This window comes from Podarcis erhardii (assembly GCF_964252035.2).
Source record: "Podarcis erhardii genome assembly, chromosome: 17".
In the NCBI taxonomy this organism is placed as follows: domain Eukaryota; kingdom Metazoa; phylum Chordata; class Lepidosauria; order Squamata; family Lacertidae; genus Podarcis; species Podarcis erhardii.
The window spans coordinates 16,737,115-16,761,572 of NC_138515.1; the positions used below are offsets into that span (position 1 = coordinate 16,737,115).

At 41.4% G+C, this 24,458-nt stretch overlaps 1 protein-coding gene across 1 annotated transcript in view; it reads right to left on the minus strand.

Moving 5' to 3' along the window:
• Window positions 1–24,441, minus strand: part of GLDC (glycine decarboxylase) — a 35,814-nt gene extending 11,373 nt beyond the window's left edge. Inside the window, exons 1-15 of the mRNA XM_081844879.1 lie at window positions 23,921–24,441; window positions 23,395–23,473; window positions 15,730–15,865; window positions 10,991–11,155; window positions 10,249–10,326; window positions 9,660–9,807; window positions 8,943–9,139; window positions 8,037–8,133; window positions 6,937–7,042; window positions 6,208–6,347; window positions 4,447–4,527; window positions 3,121–3,218; window positions 1,276–1,360; window positions 1,091–1,132; window positions 79–221 (exon numbers count right to left, since the gene is read on the minus strand). Of these exons, the coding sequence (XP_081701005.1) occupies window positions 79–221; window positions 1,091–1,132; window positions 1,276–1,360; window positions 3,121–3,218; window positions 4,447–4,527; window positions 6,208–6,347; window positions 6,937–7,042; window positions 8,037–8,133; window positions 8,943–9,139; window positions 9,660–9,807; window positions 10,249–10,326; window positions 10,991–11,155; window positions 15,730–15,865; window positions 23,395–23,473; window positions 23,921–24,241 (1,916 nt within the window). The 5' untranslated portion in view covers window positions 24,242–24,441. The remainder of the gene's footprint in view (window positions 1–78; window positions 222–1,090; window positions 1,133–1,275; window positions 1,361–3,120; window positions 3,219–4,446; window positions 4,528–6,207; window positions 6,348–6,936; window positions 7,043–8,036; window positions 8,134–8,942; window positions 9,140–9,659; window positions 9,808–10,248; window positions 10,327–10,990; window positions 11,156–15,729; window positions 15,866–23,394; window positions 23,474–23,920) is intronic.
• Between the last annotated feature and the right edge of the window lie 17 nt (window positions 24,442–24,458).

Genomic DNA, 24,458 nt, shown 5'->3' on the forward strand with positions numbered 1-24,458 from the left:
GTGAAACAGCCCTTAGGAAAAGCAGGAAGTACGGCAAGTGTGCCTGAAAAACACTGGTTCAAGCAAGATTGTTCCTACCTGTTCGGTTGAAAAGAAATTCTGTCATAGCCTGTTATCTCACACAGATCCTTCTCAAGCTCCCTGAAAAGCTGCTGGTATCCTTGAGCCTGATCTAGAGGTACAAAGGGGTGGATATTGGCAAATTCTTTCCATGTAATCGGCTGCAGAAAAGAAAAACACAAACACGGAAAGGAAAGTAAATACTTTTGGGTTGAAGAATTTTTGAACACCAATTATATAGGATACTTATGATATATATGACTTTTAGGTTTCCACACCGTAAAAGTAGGTTGCTCATTATTACCAGCTAGAAAACATGATTATAAACTTGAAAAAAACCACATTTTAAAAAAATACAAATCAAATGGCATTTAAAAAGTCATTATTAAAAGTCATCAGTATACTATTTCTTCTCTGCATTACAGAACTGATTCATTTTGCTGAACAGTTTTGAATATAAATAATCTAGAAAGCTTTATGAAATAGAGCAGGCTTCCTCAACCTTGGCCCTCCAGATGTTTTGAGACTACAATTCCCATCATCCCTGACCACTGGTCCTGCTAGCTAGGGATCATGGGAGTTGTAGGCCAAAAAAACATCTGGAGGGCCGAGGTTGAGGAAACTTGTGTCATGCACTAATAGAGCAAATATTTAAGGCAAATATTATCAAATACGTCTCCACCCTTTTGAATTTAAATAGGATTCTGTGTCCAAGTTATCTTAAAGTGGATTCCACAACTTTCTTGTTTATCTACAATGATGCATAGTGGGCGCATCATAGCAAGTGGGTCCTGTGATTTCAATTTTTATTTCAAAAACTACCATATGCCCAAGGTTGCTGGGACCATTCACAAGAGCACTTCCACAAGGATTTCACCAAGACACAAAATACTCCTAGGAGAAGAAAGCTTATTTAAATCTACCCCCCAATCTTTAATTTTACTTAATGTTCACATGGAATTCTGGGGGAAGGGCTATTATTGCTTGATTAGCTACACATCTCTCAGAAAATAAAAATGAAAAAGCTTACTGTAAGTTCTGATGAACTATTCAACTTCATTGTACAGGATCCCTGAGGAGCAGAAAATGTAGTCAGTAAGTAAAAACATAAAAACGAAAACAAGAATCATGCAGAAGAAAAGAAAACGTAGTCAGTATATTTCAACCAAGGACACCAGCAACTGCCATTTTTTTTCTTTTTAAATTAATACCTACCAAAGGAATCATGCTGTGAACTAGGGAAATATCTTTGTTTTCTAATCTCTTCATATACCGGACAATATTCGTTTCAGAGTGATAGCTGGAGACACAAAAATTTACGTTAGCAAACCAGTTAACCACACAAGCCATGAAATACATAAAACAATGAAAACCACTGGACCTTTTCCAGCCCCTCTTCAACTTTCCTATTTATCTTGAAAACTGAAGTTAAATTTACTTTCTCTACATAATGCAAACAGTGCAAATATAATAAGCACTAATTGGTTAAAAAGTTTGGTTTAGTGTGTTGTCCAAACCCAGAATTGTGGTTAAGGTCTCTCCTCCATAATCATGGTCTATAGTAAGGTTTGCCCTATGCCTGTATATTTTGGTTAAGCAGGAGAGACTTCCACATTGATCCTGGATTTGGATATATTAAATCAAACCTTGGTTTAGCCTGGAGAAACCCAAGTGGGTGCAAAATGGGAGCCAGCCTGTTCACACGGTAACAGTAAACCAAACTTGGACTTGGACCAGGTCATAGTGTGCTACTTAGTAGAACCATGACCGTCCCATGAACAGTATGCCCATGCTATCAAGTGATAGTGTCAGGGAACTGCCATCGGCTCAGGGGCGAGGGGGGGGGGAAAGGCGGATGGATTACAGAGAGCCCCCAAAGATCGTGGGAAGCAGCACCTCCTCAGCAGATGAAGGAAGCCACGCCTCTAGTGGGGAGGAGATGCAGGGCTTGGAGGATGCAAGGCGGTGCCAGGACACCTTGTCTGAGCAAAGCGGGGAGGAGGGAGGTCCCCCTTTACCCACGCCTTCCTTGTGCAGAAGGCTTTCGCGCAGAGAGGGGAGGCGGAGGCTGAGGGTCAAGTAACTACTCTGCTGGAGAAGATTAAGGACCGCCCACTCTCAGATTCTGCTAGTGAATGAGCAAGATGTGGAACAGAGGCACTCTGCATTGTAAAGGTTTTTAGCATCAATAAAGCTTTAGAACAGATCAGTGAGGCACCTTGCCTGATTGCTCTCGAGTAACCACCCAATAGCCATAACAGATAGATATGGGATTGCTAGATTGAGGCATTTCTGCCCACAGTTATTTAGGCTGCATTGTAAATATGAATGATAAAAACGTAAGCTAGGTAACTCAATCCTTAACTTGCCCCGTGTCATAAGCGTCAAATCTGTATACCTGAAGGATCGTCTCTCACCCCCATCATTCAGCCCGGACACTGAGATCCAGCGCAGAGGGCCTTCTGGAGGTTCCCTCATTGCGAGAAGTGAGGCTACAGGGAACCAGACAGAGGGCCTTCTCGGTAGTGGCGCCCGCCCTGTGGAACGCCCTCCCATCAGATGTCAAAGAGATAAACAACTACCTGACATTCATAAGACATCTTAAGGCAGCCCTGTTCAGGGAAGTTTTTAATATGTAACGCTGTACTGTTTTTAATACTTGATTGGGAGCCGCCCAGAGTGGCTGGGGAAACTCAGCCAGATGGGCGGGGTATAAATAATAAATTATTATTATTATAAATCCTCAGGGTCCTGGATCCCACAAGTCTCTACGTCAACACGCCCCCCTCCCAGCGTGAACACGCTAAGTCACCAAACCCCACTATGTGTGCCAGAGATCACAGAATGCTGGGGGGGGGGGCATGATGATGTACAGCGCCCCCTGGTGACGGTGGCAGTCCTAGGCATCCACAGTTGCGGGGACAAGCTGCCGCCACTGCCCCATGGCTTACATCACAGCAATGTTTTGAAATACTAAACCAAATTTCTCTCTCACAATTATAATCCCATAAACTTCTTTTCTCAGATGATATCAAGTGGAAATTAATTAATTTCACAAACCTGTTGAATACCTGATGTGTTAGGAATTTCGATGTTCTCTTAAACGCAGTGCCAAAAATACCTCTCGTTTCTCCGTCCATGCTCTCAGCAACCAGTTCCTTTCAAAACAAGACAGACGGAGGGCTCTTAAGACGTTACTCATTATCCCTCAAAAAGAATTTATTCTGTCAGGCAGTAGGGAAAAAACTGTCCTTGTTTCAGCACTTCTGCTTTCATGGTATTTATGTAAAGGCAAATCTTTCTCCAGCTCCCTGGATACAGGGAAACCCTGTTATGCCTAATTCAAAAGCAAGGCAAATTGCTCTTAAAAGAAGACTACCATGAGCATTTTGTCTGCAAGGATATTTTCTTTAAAAGTTTTCTCTTAATCTGAAGTATGTACACAACATAAGAATTAGAAATATCTGGGTATATACTTCGTCTTTCAGAAGGTGGAAATAACATTTAGTTCCCTTAAATCAAAGTCACTAGAGGAGGTTTTTTTAAATAATAATTGGGGGAGGTAGAATAATTTTCTTTACTGGCCCACCCTTCTCATTGCTGAAAGCTAATATTTCCTACCATATCTTGTGTAATGCAGAATTTTGGTGCAGTGCAAGTTGATTAAATTGAACTCAGATCCCTCATTATCTCACAAAACAATACTCAAACCACCTTAGCAAGAGGTGGAAGTGGAGAATTAAATCACCAAGGCAGCTGTCCATTTAAGGACTCAAAATTTAATATTGGCCTTTTGCATTTCTTAGTACAGAAAGTATTGATCTGATGTGAAGAGATCTTTCCTATTCTCATTAATTCAAGAGGGTTCTGGAAGCTTCTCTGTGTGAAAGAAATAAGCAGAAGGTTCACGATGTTTGGGTTATTCCTTCAGAGAAGCTGAGTACAGCTGGCTTAAGCTGGTTCTGTGATCTCTTTCTGTCAAGGTCATGCTGACTATAATAGTAAGGCCAAGAGGAGCCTGAGCTTCACTTTCTCTTCCCTCTGGTGTGGTGCTCTGTACATAGTATGCTTAGTGTTAAGGTTCAATCTTATCATAAATTATTGTAAGTTTAAGTTAAGTCTGCTGCAATTGGATTTTTTTATGGACAGTGCCAATCCAGAATGTATTGGATTTGTGACCATTATGCTCATTTGCCTTCAGTAGCAGTAAAGCTCTGTTGGATGAAATACAATTGCCTCTGGTCTATTATTAGGAATCCTGCAACATGCTTAAGTTTTTACTCTGCTAACTATACGCTGGAGTTCTGCTCTGGATCAACATTGAGTAGAATACATGACAGAGTCTACCAATTAAACGTTAAGCACTCTGATCTGCGATCTACTTACAGCGGAAGATTCACAACCAAAGATCCATAACAAGTCATCCAGGTCTTTCTCAGTTACAGTTTCATCAAGAGATACTCCAAGCTATTGACAGTTGGAAGGGAGGAAGCAAAGTTTAGTACTGAAAAAACAGTGTACTTTCAAAGAGCACAAAACAAAACATTAAAGTAGTGTAACAACTGTTGACATTTCACCAACGTGATGTGAAGGTCCCTATTACTACAACAGGAGGGGAAAGTAACCATTTTTCTCATCAGGTTCAAATGATACCGGTGGAAGCTTACAATAATCTTTTTGCATTTTCAGTAGCTCCATAGGTTTAATACTGTTTACTGCAATTCTTCTAGCCTTAACTATAGAAGAGCATCATGTTTTACAAAACTGTGCTTACTACCGTATTTTTCGCTCTATAAGACGTACCAGACCATAAGACACACCTAGTTTTCGGAGGAGGAAAACAAGGAAAAAAATACTTTGAATCTCAGAAGCCAGAACAACAAGAGGGATCGCTGTGCAGCGAAAGAAGTAATCCCTCTTGCTATTCTGGCTTCTGGGATAGCTGCACAGCCTGCATTCGGTCCATAAGATGCACACATTTCCCCTTACTTTTTAGGAGGGGAAAAGTGAGTCTTATAGAGCAAAAAATATGGTAATTTCAGCAAACTTCCACTATGTATCAGCTATTTAAAATTTAGGGAAGGAATGCAATGTAGTGCTAAGGAGAAGGTGTTATCAGTATTAGCATTTCTGATTGCCTAATGGAATGACTGACCTTCTCCTCAACCCATCTACTATGGGGTTATCTTGACCTCCCCAAGCCAATCTGGAGGATGGGGAAGGGAAGGAAGAAAATCCCCCTGTGTTAGTGGAAGTCCTTGCATAGGCTTCTGCTAGTGGGACCAGTAAATGGAATCTGCCCCTTACATTTTTCCCCTCTAATGAAAGTGAACTCAGAAAATGTGAAGCAGAATTTAAAAATTCAGACCCCAAAAGAAAAGGGTGTGCAACACTCCCTCTCTCTACAATTGATTTATCTCTCAATAAAGCTGTCTGGATAATTCTAATACATCATGTTACGGAAGCTTCAGGTTACGTGTTTTCGGGTTGCGGATCGTGGGAAACCCGGAAGTACCGGAAGGGGTTACTTCTGGGTTTCGCCACTCGCGCATGCGCAGAAGCACCAAATCGTGCTGGCGCCTGCACAGACGCGGTGCTTCAGGATGCAAACGCTGCGGGTTGCAGATGTGCCTCCGTCACGAATTATGTCTGCAACCCAAGTTTCCACTGTATAGTGTTACTATCGTATGTTGACTTTCTAACCTAGGCAGGCTTCCAATTTTCCCCAGTTCTTCTGTGACTATCAGAGGGTTCTTGTTTTCCAGAGATGAGCTATGCAAAGTTTCACTTTGGCAGTAAGATCAAGACCAACTTCAGAGTGACACACAACATAGACAGGATTGTTTGGGGCTTCCTGGCTAAAGCACAGCCAATCCTTTCATGTATCATGTTCAAATTTGTTTTAATTTCTATGCAAATCCCAGAAGATTTGCATCAAATCTGCCTTTTATCTTTTACATCTCCAATAATGCATATCTGACTGTATGTTTTACTCAGTCTATGTGAAGTTAGATACCACCAAAGTGCAGCCTCGATTTTTCTCCATCACACTAGTGCTTAATGATATCATAAGAAAGTTTTTCGACAACCAGCCCCAATGTGACATTGAATGGAACACATCCAAGAATAAATTTAGCCATCACTTACTGTACCATCATTGTAAATCCGGAGGTTTATCTGCCTCTGGGCTGCTCGGAGCAAGACTTCTTGGACGCCACATCCACACTGGATTTTCAAGGTATCAAAAAATAGGTCATGTTGCAGTTTATGACCAGCTCTCTTCAGACCTAGCAGAAATAACATGTGAACTCTTCGCTCCACTGGCTGCTCACATTTCGATAATGTTCTGCATATAATATGCAGTATTTTGGTTGATACGGTTTTCAACAACAATATGCTGGGATTATGGATTTCTACTGGTGTTATAATAGACTTGCCTAAATTTGTTCAGAGTTGGCAGGTAGGGGTAGCCAAATCTGTCTTATGAATCACTATAAACTGCACTGTTGCCTATTTCCCCACCTCGTCTGGTTCCTCAGATATGCAGTCTTCCAATTTATCTTAATCCTAGTTCAGAGTTTCAATTTATTCTGCTAAAGCTCTTCCTCGAGTGCCTATCTTATCAGATATTTACCATAGAGCTGTTTCAAAGTGAAAGGATCTCCCTTATGATGTCTACATTTTATCTGGTTAATAATCAAGTTTTATTATACAAGTTTTATTACATAAAATGTTTTACTTGCACTTGTTGTTTACTACCCTGGAATGAAGACCAGTATACAAATAAGTACATAAAACAGATTTCAGTTGTTGCACAGAATATTGAAATCTTTGAAGAGTCTCCATCATGCAGCCATTAGATTAATTTTAACTCACCTTCAGCTAAGATGAGTGTGGCATTATGCACCCTCCTAGCAATGTGCTTTAGTCCGTTAGCGCCATGATAGACTCCGAACATAGCAGCCATATTAGCCAGAAGTGCCTAAAAGGCACAAAATTGGGGGGGAATAAGTCAATTCACTAGCAGGTTAGTTTAAGGTGTTTTTTTGGGGGGGGGTCTTGGAGTATATTTAGGAAAAAAGAACCCACTAATATTTAAAACGTAGGGACGCGGGTGGCGCTGTGGGTTAAACCACAGAGCCTAGGGCTTGCTGATCAGAAGGCTGGTGGGTCGAATCCCCGTGATGGGGTGAGCTCCCATTGCTTGGTCCCTGCTCCTGCCAACCTAGCAGTTCGAAAGCACGTCAAAGTGCAAGTACATAAATAGGTACCGCTCCGGTGGAAGGGTAAATGGTGTTTCCGTGCGCTGCTCTGGTTTGCCAGAAGCGGCTTAGTCATGCTAGCCACATGACCCAGAAGCTGTACGCCAGCTCCCTTGGCCAATAAAGTGAAATGAGCGCTGCAACCCCAGAGTCGATCACGACTGGACCTAATGGTCAGGGGTCCCTTTACTTTTAATATTTAAAACATTCTATTTGTAATTGAGTTCAAATCAACCCACACAATGAAAAGTTACAATTACATTCCTGACATTTTAAAACAATAAAATAATCATTCAGATCTCTTGAATGTAAATTTGCAAGAAAGGCCACATTGAAGAGAAAGTTGTATCTAACTGTGTTCCTCTTCACTGGAAAAGTTATTTGATCCCAATGAGGTTTCTGCAAAAGGGAGCGGAGGGGTGGTATCTGTCGCTTCTCCTTGTGCATTTCCAAATGTGCTCCAAAGGATTCTGGTATCCTTTGGAAAATTGTGGGATATGGCACAAGGGGTTTCAGAGGAAATGTGTTTACAAAAAAAATGATTTCCTTCCCCTCCTGTTCATTCACACCTTTGCCAGCAGAAGCAGCTGGATACTGCCCCAAAATGCCCACATATTTTACTATCCCCATATTCAAATAGCATGAACACAAAATCTAAAAAGTTTATAAATCTACTACTTTTTTAAATGACCGAACGACTGAAGAAAAGCTCACCTGCGCAGTGCATATGTTGCTTGTAGCTTTATCCCTTCTTATATGCTGTTCTCTGGTTTGCAATGCAAGTCGATACACTTCTTTCCCATTAGCATCCCTTGAGCCATAAAAAGAAAAATGGTTCTCTCTCAACATGGAGCGACTCTGCTTTTCTTAATAAAAGGTGACCAGTATACTCAAGGAGGTAATGCAAGGCTAGGATGCTTGAGCAAAATAATTAAAAAGGCATTTAAAAATGCCAAACTGTTCCTGAACCAATCTGTCGGTCAAGGCACCCTCTTATTCACTTGAAATCACATGGAACAATTGAGTGCAAAGCCCAATAGTGCAAATGACAATTCCGCAAAACAAGATGTAAGGACCAGTTTCACAAAGCCTGACAGACTGTGATCAAGGGGAACCACAAGCTTGACTGATACACACTATGAAATCTATGTTGTGTGCCCTTGACCTAAACCTTATATACTAGTGTCTTGGACACACTCCTCCAATTTAGGCTTTTGAAGGTGTTCCAGTGGGGACACACAATTGTGGAAGTAAAGTTCCAGCTGAACAGAGATGGCATCTTTGCATATGTAAAGGGATGTATACAGAAAATTTAATAAGGAATCCTTTGAAAGCATGGAAGCTCCATGTGGACAGTGGAGCTCTAGATGCAGTAAGTGTGGAAAGTGATGTGAGGGGAGGAAATTATGTTTATATATTAGTGCATACATAAGTAAAATAAATAAATGAATCATATTCTAGCCAAGAAGATGTGTGTCTCATATTTGACAAAAAGTTCAAATCACTTCTTGGCAAGGGAAATGTGTTATCAGAAGGATGGAGTTTTGCACAATCGCCCGAGATGTCTTCAGCACAAGTCCCATGACTAGGATTGAAGCTTTCGGCTTCAAGTTAGCCTACCTTGTAACTCCTACCATTCTTCCAGGCATCATTCGCACCAGGTTCTCCTTGACAGCAAAAAAGGCTGCATGTGGCCCACCATAACAAAGAGGCACCCCAAACCTCTGGGAGTTGCCCAAAGCGACATCAACACCAAACTCTCCTGGAGGTCTCAAGATGCACAGAGCTAGAAGGTCAGTAGCACAGCAGACTAGAGTCTGAAACAAGGAAAGAGATCAGCATCGTTGTCAGAACAAATGACCCATGGCCTATGTTATGTAATACCAATGACAATTAAATAAGGTTTAATCAAAGTGATTCTAGTACGTCTCAAAGAAAACAACAATGAAAGAACCAGTAATGCCTTAATTTCATGTTTAATGCAACTGTGCTGGGGTATATAAATTACCTGTTTCCGGTACCTCATCTACAATTAAGAGTATTGTGATGTAAATTTAACGGCTATATGCAGCATTAGGAAGAAACCTTGTATCAAATCAGATCATTGGTTCATTCTGAAACAGCTCAACCATTTATTTGTTGAGAGAAGCAGATTTACTCTTACAAATTCTGCATGCAGATCTTTGGTCTCTATTGAACTCAAATAAGGCAAGGGAGACCTACATCTGCACAGAGAGGTTCATTTCCGAAGAGTGTTCTGCAACTACAGTTATAATAAATCTAAATGGTTAAACATACAAAATATGTCAGGAAAAGGTTATGACTGCTTCGTTTTACCCCGTTCTGATGGGCTTGATCAACAAATGCAGTGAAGTCTTCCACCTTCCCCTCGGTATCTGGGTACTGGAACAAAACGCCACTGACATCTTTGCCACTGAAGTCCATTTCATGAGGCAACTTCAACTCAACAATAATGCCGGTGTAACTGGAAAGCAACAGAAATATACAGGAAAAGAGTAAGCCATTTCCTGCTTGTAAATGGGTTTTCAACATCATTTACGGATTGGATCCAGACTTTATCCTTCCACAAATGGGAAGGCTCCTATTCACAGAAAGGTTTTAATCCAGTGGAGGGATCCTGCTGGTGAAGGGGGGGGGAGCTGACTTTTGCTGAGTCCTTGCTCCCCCTGCAGAACCCAGCAATACCTCCCACGATGGTCGATGGCCCCCCAGTCCCCTGGAACAGTATGAGAGGAGGTGCTGGGAGCTAAGGCAGGAGCGGAAATTGGCAAATCTCCTCTCCCTCTCCTGCACAGGAAGAATGTAACTTGATTCAAGGGATGTTCCTGCTGGGAGCAAAGTCTGGATCCAATGAGATACCTACATATTGATTTGAAGGAAATAATGCAACAGAAGTAAACATTACTTTGCTCTGGTTTGCACCACTGCTATCGTCTGAGGATGGCATCGGATGTCGACATAAAATTTCCTCCGCTTATTATGCCTGTTTGCGGGGGGGGGGGGGGACACACAAACACACAATGTAAGCATTTCAAATATGTTTCATACCATTTTTATTGCAGGCCAACAAGTTTCTACAGCCTACATCATTACGCCTGATTGGCTTGGGTATCTGGCCAATAGTTCAGGAAGGGCTGGCAGGAAATATCCATCAATTACGAAACAAATAAAAACTCAAGCCTGCCACTTAGTTACCAAGATCCACATAAGAAAATTGTGAGGCAAAACACTTGGTTATTGTTAGAAGATTATTAGGTACATTCACAGAGCCATGAGCCCTGATAACTAAATATTGCTTCCCGTTTTTGTCAGTTGCTTGAGAGGAACAGCAATGGAAGGTTATCACCCTTTTTGTGGGTTTTCCTAAACCCCCTTGGTTGGTCACTGTGAAAACAGGATCACTGACTTTATGGTCCCTTGGCCTCATTGTTAAGTACCCTCCAAATCACCCAATTGTGATTTATTCAAGTTCGGTATGTATTTTCTCTTTTAGTATCCCTTTTCCTTTCTTCATGGCGTAACATTTCCGTTTACAGGCCAGGGGGCAGCGTTCATTCTGTTTAATATAACTACTGTATTGAACCTAACTGTGAGACCCTTTATAAATCAAAAATGCTATTGCAATTATTTTTGTTTCCGTCTGTTACCTGTGGCACAACTGCATAGCTTCGGCTGCAGCAGTTCCTTCATCTAGCAAAGAAGCATTCGACACGTCCATTCCTGTGAGGTCACACACCATTGTTTGATAATTTAATAAACTCTCCAGCCTGCCTTGAGATACCTCTGGCTGGTAAGGGGTGTACTGGGTAACCCTATTAAAAACAAAATATTTCAGATATCAAGCTTCTGACCCTTCTGAACCATGTTTCCAAAAATGTCATCATCTCCAATATATTTTAACTGTCTATTTTAATACCATTTGAATCTGGCTATTTATGTTGCAAACAGAGCATGCACCATAAGAAAAACAAATAAATTGGGCTTAACTTTTAGAATGTGACTATTTGCTGCTGAATAGAAAGCATTCTCGTCAATTATCAAACAGTTATCTACCACCCCAAATATGATAGTCTAGAGGTATCAAAATTCAGAGTCAAGCTGCACTTAATCTGTTAACTTGATTATGCTGTAACTTCAGTTACTCTTCACTAACTGATCAGCTAATACTAAAATACTGAGTGTTGTAAAAGATTCTGGTTTCAGAAACCATGATACAGAATGAATGATCACAGCTGGTGTTGCTATGTGCTACTGTAACACTGAGTAAAATCTTCATTTTGCGTGTTTAATTACATGCTAAACTTTAGATACGGTTCTTGCAGGGTGTAGGGGGGGAGGGGGAGAACAGAGACAGAGACAGAGACAAAGAAACCTGCTTTTGACTGTGTATGCCTGTTTCCTGCTGAGAACTTAATTTAGAAATTAAGCCCTGCTTGGGATGTAGAGAACAGGCACACACAATCAAAGAAAGCCTTTTATACGCCAGTTTCATTCTCCCCCCACCACTTCCAAGGCCAACAACTTTGCTTGTGCTATGGTCCCTGTTATGTACTGAAGTTCTCACCCTGGGCCAGCAGGGGGATACTGTAGATAGTTATGCAAATGAGGGATCGAAAGTGACGTTCAGTGATTGGATAGTTTTAGAAAGTTGTTACAGTAACAAGGTACTGGAGCTCTATATAAGCAGGCTGACTGAGCCTTTCAGTTCAGTTCTGTTCTGGCATCTGAATAAAGAAGCGCTGTTTGAATAATCGCTGTGTCGTCTGATATGTTCACCCACAACTTAACAGTCCCCCAAAACCAGCCAGCCCACTGGCTGTTGGGACCTGGGAATCCAGCGCTAGGAATTTTGGCTGATGGGTGGGACAAGCCACCTACTGATCTAGCGATGTCATAATGACATTTAATTGACAGGGAAGTGGCCCTGTCCACCAGTCAAGTTTGATCCTGATAAAGGTCTGGCCCATGGAGCCAAAAAGGTTCCCCACTCCTATGCTAAAACGTATGAAGTAAAATATTTCTTGCAAGTGATAAAGGGTGGATCTACACACAGGAAAAAACACGCTATAAATAAGTCAGAAATTAAATTGTTATAATAAAAGGAAGAAGACTATGTAAAAATCACATAGAAAATTTCTTTTGCTCTCTGCCACCATCTGCTGTTGCGTGTTTATAATGCATTCAAAACATTGTTTTTTGCCTAATGTAGCTGAGTCCATATAGAAAAAAAAAATGGTTGTGTCTAAAGCAAGGCAGGGAACCTTACTTGAATTGTAGGGAACACTGTTGTTAAGTCAAAGGCCAGGTTATAACCCAAAAGGAATGACTTATGAAGTAGTGACTTTAGCTATGAAAGGCTAAATGTAGTTCAAAGATAAGGAGTGGCCAACATGCTGCCCTCCAGTTTGCTAAGAAGCAACAGGAAGAAAAGAATATTGATGGCACTCCCTTCAGTCCCTGCCAGCATAGCCAATGGTCAAGGATGCTTATGGTACAAGTCCAACAACATCTAGAGAGAATGACCTTGGCTAGCCCTGTTACAGATTCTTATTTTTCCAGCAAGGAGGAGTGTTTGTTTTTAGCTTCGATAAGTTATATAACAACTTTGTGGAGGGGGGGAACAGTTTTGTTCTTGTTTTTACTCTGCTCAGCCTCTGATAAGTACACAGTGAAGTTTTGACTTCAAATAAGAGAAGTCAAAGATCTGTGAGAAATTTACGGGCTCTGAAGCTGTTCCCATTCAGTCCAGAGAAATTCAACCCCCTGACATGCAAGTAGCATTTCTGCACATGATGCTGCACATAATACAGTAGCAATCCGGCACATTAGTAATTACTGACCATGCAAATTGGTCCCTCTCCCATCCCCAGAATTTGCATTGTTTTAATTGCTTACGCTTATTGAACACACACAAATCACTCTTCAGGATTATCTATTCATTACCATGATAGCTGGCCGTTATTGCTAGTCTCCAGTTCTGGCATCATTCACATCTTGCCAGACATTGAACCAAAGTACATGAAATTGCACACATTTTCTAAGTATCTCAGAATACTGTCATCATTATGAAAATAAATAAAGTACAAATTAGGCAGGCAGTCATTACGAAAATAAAGTGGATTTCTAGGGTTAAGTCTAGACTTATTGTCAACTCATCCAAGAAGCCAAACATACTTTCTATTCTTCGTCCATTCATTTATGTTCATGTCACGTTACTGGAATTAATTAGTTCTGTTTCCAGGGCAACACCACAGCGGACAGATAGCATGAAGACAGTCGGGAAGAATCAGCACAAAAATGTGTGCAGCTTAACACTGTCCCACAACATTACACTGCTAACAGCCGATTGTGGGTTAGTGAGCCACACTATTTATTCATTTAAACGCATCCTATTCTCAGTACTTTGATTAAGAAAACTAGAAATGCCACGCAATCTAAGGAATCCTGGTACACTTTACCATGTCCCAATTGTCTAGGGAGGTCTGATCTACACTGCAAGCATATTACCAGGAAGGGGGTGGGGGTGGGAAATGAAGCCAAATGCCTGAGGATGAGTCAAACAGAGATGTGAATTTGTTTCTCTAAAGTACAAGTCCCAGAGTTCCTTACTCCCTGGACAATATTTCCTGTGCACAGGCAGGAGGAACAGGGTGTGGCAGGAATCAGCACCATAATAAGGAGGGATAGTGAGATTCCAGGGGTAGTGGTGAAAGCCAGAGGTGCAGATAAGATCTACAAGCTGCAGAACATGTTGGAAGTCTGCACTGAGCCTAGAGAAATAATGTTTGAGCACTGCTTACCCGTGATAACGATAGCTAAGGACTGTTGCCAGAACTGGGGGATTTGAAGAAATTGCCTATGACCCTCTTTGCTTAGGAATAATTTTACAAAGCATAATTTCTGTGCAGAAATGTGGGGAAATGTCTGGTCAGGCAAAGGATTCTTGCATACTATAATTGGGCAGATGGATTGCAGCCAGTATTTACCTGGGCTAAATAGCTAGACTTGGCCTTAAGAGAGAAAAAGCCCACTGTATTTTTTATGCACAGTATTACCTGCAAATAAACTGAGCAATTGTATGCAACTATCTGTGCAGAGTAGCAGGAATTGTTTACAAAAAGACTCCTACTGAGTTGCATTCTTGCTAGAAGAATTCAAATGTTTGCTTGCCAAATCTGTCAGTGAATGGCGTTTGCCTCACACTGTGCTTTCCTGTTAGTCTTTTATAATATTCAAAACAATAACACACAAAAACAACCTCTGGGCCTTTCTATTCGTATCTCCCATCTTTCAGTACTCATCTTCTTCAAGGACTAATTTTACACACCCGTACAAGTTTTCCTTATTTAAGTTACAGGAATGTACATTGAGGGATTCACATTCTACCCTCTTCTAAGGCTTTGATATATTTCCATAGTTGAAGTATCTCTTTTAAAACTTAATAGCAGTTAGTAGCATGCCCTTGATCCTTTTTGAATATTTTACTGTATGCATAGCCTCATAGGACTTTTGAGTAAACTGACAGTAGAAGTTGGGGAAAAAAACATCTTGAAAATTCAGAAGTTTGATGTTTCACCAGAAAAAATTCAGAAGCTTCACAACAATCAAATTAATTTGTTAGAAACTTTTTCATTGAGTAGGAAGTGCCACCAATTAATCTGTCAGTATATTTTTAGATGTAGGATGACCTCTTCTAACTTATCTGTTTTTGGGAAAGTATGCTTTTTGCATTAAAACTAGCCTTTACTCATAGGTAAATGTATACAAATACAGTAGGGCTGCAATTCTACACCCACTTACCAGGAAGAAATGGCCTTATTGAACCTAATGGGTCCTACGTCTCAGTAGACTTGCATAGGATTGTGCTGAAATGAATGAAGTCAACTAAATCTCATGCAATTAATTGACTAGCAGCAGTGCAATCCTAACCATTTTGATTAGAAGTAATTCCTATTAAAGTCAATGGGGCTTACTCTCAAGTAGGTGAGGTTAGGATTACAGCCCAAGGCATCATTAACTGTTAACAGATCTATTATTTGTGCATGTTTTTATCCATTATGTAGCTCAGGTTTGTCAGTTGTCTGGCTCCTTGTGGGGAATGGGAATTGATCTTAAAAAGAAATTACAAATGATGGAAGCAATCTGCACCTGCAACCACATTTACATATTAGAATAAACATTTCTGCTTTATTGATAAATTTGCTCTAATGACTGTTCGTTCTGTTCCTCAGATAATTCTGATCATTTTTCCTTTCATCAGAGTCTTGAATCCCTGCAGGCAGTACAATAATGTAGGAGCTTCTATGCATCCCAGCACATTAACGACATGAACAATATGAAATATACAGTACAGGTGTGTGTTTAATGATAAAATATGATACATTACCATCCTGCGTTCTCCAGCATATTCCTCACAATGGCCTGAGGGACTGAACAGTTGTAATAACCCATGCCAATATACGATCTCCAGATCTTGTTCTTGCTGGCAATACTGTGTAAAGTTTCAAGAATTTCATTCTCACCTAATAAAAAAAAAAGTTATGGTAGAAGTCTTGTAAAAGGATTGATTAATGTGCTACATTTGGAACCTGCTGCTCCTTATAATCTAGTGCAGGTCTGCTAGCACCTCAAATTCATCTCCCTTCTACTCCCCAATTTCATTGGCCTGCGCATCTTTAGTGCTGAAAATCACAGAAGTGAGGCAAATAAAGATTTGCTACCAGCACTCACAATCACTACATTCCAACTGCCCACTTTTGAGTGATGATATTTAGTTCTTTCTGATTAGCAGCGTATTGTAGCATGCCTACTCAGCGGGTTTTTAAAAGCTTGAAACCTATTTAAGGTACAAATCATTTGCAAAAGGAATTGTATTTCCTTCTTTGCATTCTTTTGAATGCTAAATGAGTTTCCTTAAGCCAGGGATGTCCCTCCAGATGATGCTAAGCTGCAGTCCCCAGGAGCCCTGAACATTCACCAAGTTGCAGGGACTGATTGAGTTGCCACCCATCAGTAACCACCCTTACCTAAAACGACCAGAAGGTAGTCCAGATTGTTAATTTCACCAGAGACCCGTACAACTCTGCAGCATCATACCAGGACTTTTAAACTCATGTAAACTAGACAATGCCTGAAGGCTCATGATTCAGCTGCTCCAATATGGCCTATGCTATGATATCATAATGAGTTTAGCAAGACTCAGACCACCTTTGGTGGCTATGGGACAATGGAGAAAATGTTTATATCCTGCGGCGCAGGACAACTTTTCCTAAATTACACAGCAAGAGTTATGTAAGTTCACCAAAGGTTTCTGATTGACAACCTGCTGGTGTCAGTTGAACAGCCTTTATATACCTTTTGCTGAAAGTGGATATACAGTGTCAAGGAACCTACGCTTGAAAATAGCACTTAATAGTGAAAACTGGCACCTGAGAACAATAAATAAATCAAATAAAAAATGGCTAATTCATCCCACAGACAATCAAGACTATTTGAAACCTGACCTCTAGTCATTTAAGCACTTTATCTACCTTTATAGTATAGTACAAAGTTCTTAACCTGAAGTGCTATTTCTGGGTTAGCGGAGTCTGTAACCTGAAGCGTATGTAACCCGAAGCGTATGTAACCCGAAGCGTATGTAACCCGAGGTACCACTGTACTATGTCCTGAAAAGAAAATAATAATGCAAACTAGACCTGGGCGATACAGTGGTACCTCGGGTTACATACGCTTTGGGTTACATACACTTCAGGTTACAAACTCTGCTAACCCAGAAATAGTGCTCCACGTTAAGAACTTTGCTTCAGGATAAGAACAGAAATTGTGCTCCGACGGCATGGCAGCAGCAGGAGGCCCCATTAGCTAAAGTGGTGCTTCAGGTTAAGAACAGTTTCAGGTTAAGTATGGACCTCCAGAATGAATTAAATACTTAACCCGAGGTACCACTGTATATCATATATCGCCCAGGACCGGTATGAGGAGCAGACTGCGATGTCGGCTTCATTCAGTGGTATGTCACTAAGGGTTCCCCATCCCCAGCAGAGTCATCCACTTGAGTGGGAGCCAGCACCAGCTGGGGGATCCTTTAACTGCTCGGCTGAGCAGTGACGGAGTTAGCTGCATGGGTGCCTGGAACAGCGACCATGCCGTGCACCCGGGGGAGGGGGGGCGAGCTGTGCAGGGTGTGTGTGATCTGCCGTGTGCGGCGGCAGCAGAGCGAGGCCACCGCGGTGTGCCTTTTTGTCACCCCCCTCATGGATGACACCCAGGGTGGACCACCCTTGCTTCCTACGCCCCTGTGGCTGAGGGGAGCGGCAACTGCACACTCCTCAGGTGAGCAGTTAAAAGATGCAGAGGGAGGAACAAGCTGTATCGGTGCCTCGCCAATGCAGCTTTTTTCACCCTCTGCGCAGTACGAGGGCAGAGTGGGATGCCGATTTTACTCAGCAATATATTGATGGTGAAACCGCCAGCACTCCTGAGTCCCTCTGCTAGCAACACTTGCTGCAGGAAGTCGCTAGCAGAGGGACTCAGGAGCGGTGGCGGTTTCACCAGTGATATACCGCTGAGTGATGCTGATATCGTGGTCATCTCCTCATACCTGTCCTGGGCTATATCTTAATATATCGCCCTGCCTAATAGGTACATATACTGGTAGATGGAAGATACAATCCATTATGGGAACACTGTCCAGGAACAAGTGATCTCAGTATGGACCTCGTTAAGCAGAGTTCACTTAATCTGCATCACAAGCATTATCTTTAAGTGATTTGTACATATGATTCTAAACGTTCTAAACATTTGTCTTGCCTATCTGCATGGAAATCTTTCCTGTTGTCCTGCACTATGAGAATCATGTTTGCCATATTGCTGTGATACTTCGTCTGCTCAGTTCTACTCACTTGTGTGCCTAATGATCAGGACACTAATAAAGTTACTCCTGTCTCATTTTCAGTTTCCTTCCTGTCCTTTTCATACTCAACAGAAAATGAACCATAAAAAGCTTAAAGTCCAGAAACATAATACTGATACAGCAAAAACGGATATAAGTTTTTTTAATGATGTGCTTTAACTTCAGGAAACATTTAGGAGATGCCTTTAAAAAAACAATGACAGCTCAACATTTTTTACTCCACTGCATTATTTTCCTCTACCTGACAGTTAGCCTAGTCCAAAGGTACAAAACAGGTCCAACACTTTTATATGGAGTATTTATCTTTATAGAATACAGACATTGGCCTCTGATTATGAATCTACTTGGCTAATTTGAGGCTGTCCCCTCCTCATTGTGCAATGAAAAAGCTATAAAGCAAAGGACTCAATGAAGGGGGAGCTAGAAATACGAGAGGACGGTAAACACCCATTAAGAAACACTTGGAAATCAGCCATTCTAGTCAGCCTACTGCTTCCAGTTTTCTAGGGCAGTAGCAAAGATGAAATGCTTTACACCAGACCCACTACACTGAAAATAGTTGAGTAATCCTTCAAGAACTTTAGCTGGCAATTCTTTTTGCTGAATAAACACCTGCTGCTGACCTTGTTTATTTCTCCCACTGGGAGCATTGCATAACATTATCGGAGGCAATGATCTTAATGTACCAAGCATTGAGTTCATTGATCTTTTGGCACCGTTATCTCAGAATGGGGGAAGGGGAACAAAGCACATACGGCTCCATCTTAGCTTTTATAATTCAGAAACAAGGTGCCCAACAGCTGAGTGGCGTTATTCCTAGTTCAAGAAATAAAATTATTGTTATTAATATTGTTGTTGTTACTATTATTATTATTATTATTATTATTATTATTATTATTATTAATCTGCCCGGCCCTGGCTATTGCACACATGAGCCCAGACTATCTCCATTGTTCCCAACAGGGTAGTTGCCTACTCTTGAGGTTTTGATGCCTACTGAAAACATTTGTTCACCCAGGCCTTTGCTGGTCATTGTCCAGCTACTGTGGTTGCTATTACGGTATTTCTAGATTTGTTGGATTTTAATGGGCTGTTTTATTGTTCTCTGTTGTAGACCAACACGGATTTTTAAAAATGATGATGGTATAAAAGTATATTGCATAAATAAATATCAGTGAATACTTAAAATGTGCAAACGGTGCTTGTATAGTTGTTTTAAACTGTGGGCAGTAAGGGTGGGAAATGAATAAGAACGGGAAAACCTTTGTACATTCACTTTCATTTGTGTATCACAGCCCTTTGGCCATAAATGGCCAGAGTATATACTTGTTTGCCTCAAGCTCTCCTATGTTGCTCTTACCTCTCATCAGTTATAGACTCATCAGGGGACACAAGTACAAAGTGTTCAAAAACAAGATCCAGTAAGGGACTTTTTGTGTTATAAACTTGTTGACATGAATTTATCATATGCACTTGCCACCAAATTAGAATATGGCACAAGTTACCAACCAGATTGCGCAATGTTGTATTTCTCCCTCAGCCTTTTGGAATACTGGAATAATCCAGTTTACATGCCAAAGTTTTCAGGCACCAAGTTGTCACCAACCCCTAGGGTATGTTTAACTTTGAGCTGCAGCGTTCTGTAACAGGCTTCAGTAGACTCACTGTCAAAGGAGCTTGCTGTACTCATGAACAGAAATGAGCCAACTACTACTATATGTTATCAGAGAATCACCAAGTAGATGGCAGCCTGTTACAGAATGTTACTAAGACATACTAAGGGACCAGTGGACCCAAATAATGCTCATTTATTTAAAAGTCAGCAAGGAAGCACTCAAGCACAAAAAGAGCAATATTGCATTAAGTATAAGCTGAAATTAGTGTCATGTTCACTACACAAAATACTATATTATGAAGAGTTTAGTATTACTAACTCAACTCCTTCACTTTTGCTGCAGGAGTTTTATTGTCGCCATCCTGCAAAACCTTAAATAAAGTTTGGTCAGGTCCCAACTTCATTTTGGCCCTTGCTTAATTATCCTGCTATATATAGGTCCATAAATAATGGACTGGGTATGAAATCTTGCTGCAGGGAGAAGAGATCTTTGCTGAAGAATGGGAAGGAAGAGCTCACCATCATCATTACAGTGGTACCTTGGGTTACATACGCTTCAGGTTACACACTCCGCTAACCCAGAAATAGTGCTTCAGGTTAAGAACTTTGCTTCAGGATAAGAACAGAAATCGGGCTCCGGTGGCGCTGCGGCAGCAGGAGGCCCCATTAGCTAAAGTGGTACTTCAGGTTAAGAACAGTTTCAGGTTAAGAACAGACCTCTGGAATGAATTAAATACTTAACCCGAGGTACCACTTTATTAAAAATCAGACTGCATTTCCGCTCAGTTGAGGTGAATGTACACGTTCTGAACATAAAACGTAAAGAAAAGCTGCAGAATGAGAGCATAGTTCATAGTTTTTACTTAAAGGGAAAGAAATGGACAGATGATTGCCAATGTACTATGTTCCTGTAGTGTATTCAGTTTTAAAGTAGCAAGATGTCTGTGAATATTTTGACTTATTATTATTAATTTATTATTTATACCCCACCCAGCTGGCTGAGTTTCCCCAGCCACTCTGGGCGGCTCCCAATTGAGTATTAAAAACAATACAGCATCTAAGGAATCTAGATGTCATAAGTATAATTTAACAGGTTCCTATGATACCTAGACAACTGCATGCTACACTGTGCTAAGTACTAAAATGAAAGCATTAGCTGAGGGTAGTAGGGAAGCCACATCTCATCTACAGTTTAAAGGGGAACATATAGCATGTTGGTGCATAGGATGAAAATTATGGCCACTTTCCTCCTCCCCTGTTTTCCAGTTGTACTGCTAAAAGCTAAACAATGGTTTGGCTTAGTATTATGCCCAAACCTCAGCTTGTGATTTGTCTCTCTTTAGACAAACCATGAACTGTAATCAAGGTTTGTTCTTGGCTTACTGCCCACTGTTTGCCTCTGGAACACAGATCATAAACCCAGATTGGGAGGCTGTGCTTAGCCAAACTATTGCTCAGCTCCTATTCGGAATGAAGGAGGAGAAAAGCAGCTAATTTTGTTCTGTGCACTAACCCCACTGTGTTATGGTTAATTATTGTTTCAAGTGGCACATGAACATTGCCAATTTCAGTCTATATTCTGAGTCTTCGGAAAATGTTAATTGTGAGGATGGAGCACTTATTGAATTATATATACCACCCTATACCTGGAGGTCTCAGGGCGGTTTACTTCCAACAACTAAGAGACACGTCACGTGGCTTGTTTGGTTATGACACTGATATAATGTTGCCCATCAAATGCAAAATGTACATTTTAAAAGAACAAGCAAAATATGCATGTACTGTATACCATTTCACATCTGACACACAATGCTTTCTTTTATACTGAAACATTAAAAAAACCCCCAAACCATTATTAATTGGCTGTAAGAAACCACCACCCCTTCAATAGTAACTCTTGAGTGATCTTATTAGGGAAGGGTTGTATCCAACTAAATTTGACCGAGAGCACAGCTATTGAAATGAATGACTAAGTTAATTATGTCCATTAATTTCAATGGGTCTCCTCTAAGTATGATTAATATTGGCAACATTCCAAAAAATACAATTCACAAATATTATATCAAATAGGGATTAATATAATCCAGAATTATATATATATATATTCATATTCAACCACAAACTGGGAGAAGACAGTTAATTAAAGAAGCTAAGCTATAAAAATATAAAAGCTGAAAAAACAGACTAATAAGTTTTCCATCATTTTCTATTACCTCTATATAGAATCTATCTTTGCAGACTATTGTTCCTCAGGGTTTTTCATTCCGCCTGCTGCTTCTGTTCTGTGATGTCATCACAAAGTAACCAGATTGAACTGGCCAGAACCTTACAAAGGGCTGCTGGGCCTAAAGTTTACACTCAAACTGCAGCTGGCTGATGAACAACACCAAAATGAGAGCAAGACAATTCAGTGTGTTCTAGATCTTTAAATGCTCTCACAGATGAAAAAGAAGAGATTATTCCTAGGGGAAGGAAGCTAAAAGATTATAATAGTGCAACTGTTTAACAAAGTTTGATTAAACCATCTATATGTCATTAGCACATTTTCCTGGTACTTTGTTTAGAGAGCACTTTTATGTTAAGCACTTAAGGAAATCTTGAGAATGCTAGATATAATTTGTTTTATTTTGTTTTAAAGATGTACCTTCTGCCTCCCAAACCCTGGAAGTTTCTCCAAGAACCTCTAAACAAGGAAAATTATGAGTATTGAAATTTTGCACAGAGGGGCAATTTGGTGACAAAGTACAAAAGGAAACTTATTTAAAAATCCTTTTTTGTACTTGTGAATCAGCATCTACACAATGTGACATCATCACACGTAACATTTGATTGGCATTGCAAACTGACATACCTAGAAGAAACAGTGTGGATGAAGGTGTTAGAATCTGATCTCCTAAACTATTTCTTGAATAATGAAACCCACTAGAGGCTTGGCAATGTAATGTAATGTTATCTAAAACCGCATATGCTTCATAATGGCAGGAAAATGTTAAATATTTTAGATTGTAAAGCAGCATGATAAGCATTCTTGATAGGTGCTTCAGAGACATTTTGAACAACATTTATGCATATGACCATATAGATCATATTGGACATTTTATTTCTATTTTTTTAAAAAAAGATCTATCCTAAAAGTAAGTAAATAAAAATTAACTAAATAAAATTAGCAAAATAAATACAAATAACGCAGCAAACAACTTTTTTAAAACAACATGTATATTAGACTAGCTTATTCATTCGCATGGTATATTTTAAAGATGATTCTGAGAAATTATGGGTAAAAGACTAACATGGGTGTCCCCTGTATGCTTATGCAGACTGTATTCTGCTCTTCACAACAGTCATCTAGTTTTTGCACCAAGCCTTTTCAGACAACTCGCTATCCCACAACTAAACCTATTGCTGATAGGCAGAATGAAATCCTCCTACCCAGCTATACTAATTAAATCAGAAGCAATGAAAAACAGAGGGGGAGATTTCATATGAGGCTTTTTATTTGCCCCTAGGCTGAAAGGGACACTTACAAATGTGGTCATCCATCTTCAGAGGCCGTTGCAAGCGGATATTGCCAGGAATTGTTTTATCGATCAACTCGTCAATACTCTAAAAAGGCAAGGGATAGGGTGAAAAGCATCACATGAACCGACTGCAACTTTGAAGTTCTGCAACACCTAAGCCGCGCACCAAAAAGGGGGCATTATTCAGACAAAGGGTCCGAACAAGAGGAACGGATGAAGGGAGGAAAAACTCACGAGGAATCTTTGCTGAAGAGCTCGGGCTCATGCAGCCGAGGTTTTATGAAACGCGATTTAGATCTCTCCTCCCCCACTTTCGAAAAGCTCTTTACTCTGAAGTGAAATGAGGCCAGATGGCGTGACATGGTGGGAAAGATATTGATGTGGGGCGATGCGAAGGAGAAAGGAGAGCGGCCAGACAAAGCGAGCGCTGCCCGGAGCGCACAGAAAGAGGGGAGGCGAGGGTCAGGATGGGGGCGCAAAGCGCATCAGCGGGGAGAGGGAGAGGAGGGAGCCCCCCCCGGATTTGGCTCACCGACAGCCCCACCGTCTGCAGCATCTCTCGTTTCTCTTTGTCCCCCGGGCCGATGTGCCTCTCGGAGAAGTCATCGTGCCTGGGCAGGAGTCTCTCGATGCGCCTCGAGGTGTTTGGAGAGGCGGCGGCGGCGGCGGCAGCGGCGGCGCTTTCCCCGACGGCGCTGCTGCTGGTCCTCCTCACCCCAGCCAGCCTCTGCTGCTCCCGCCGTCCTCCCCATCGGCCGGGCGCCTTCTTGCCCCCCAAGGCTCCGCCGTGGGGTCCGTGCAGGCTGGCCCCCCGGCCCACCAGCCGCCCCCACCACTGGACGCAAGACTGCATGGTGACCTCGCTCGCCTGCCGCGCCCTCGCACTGCGCGCCTGCTGCTGCTGCTCCTTCCCCCGACGGCACCACCTGCGACTCACTTTCTGGCGGCCAGGCGCCCCCCGGCCCTCCTTATAGCCAATGGCGAGGCGAGGAGGAGGAGGGGCTCGCTCGCCCCGCCCCGCAGAAGCCACCTGCTGAGAGGGCTGGTTGCCCCCCCCCCGCTCCCTCCCT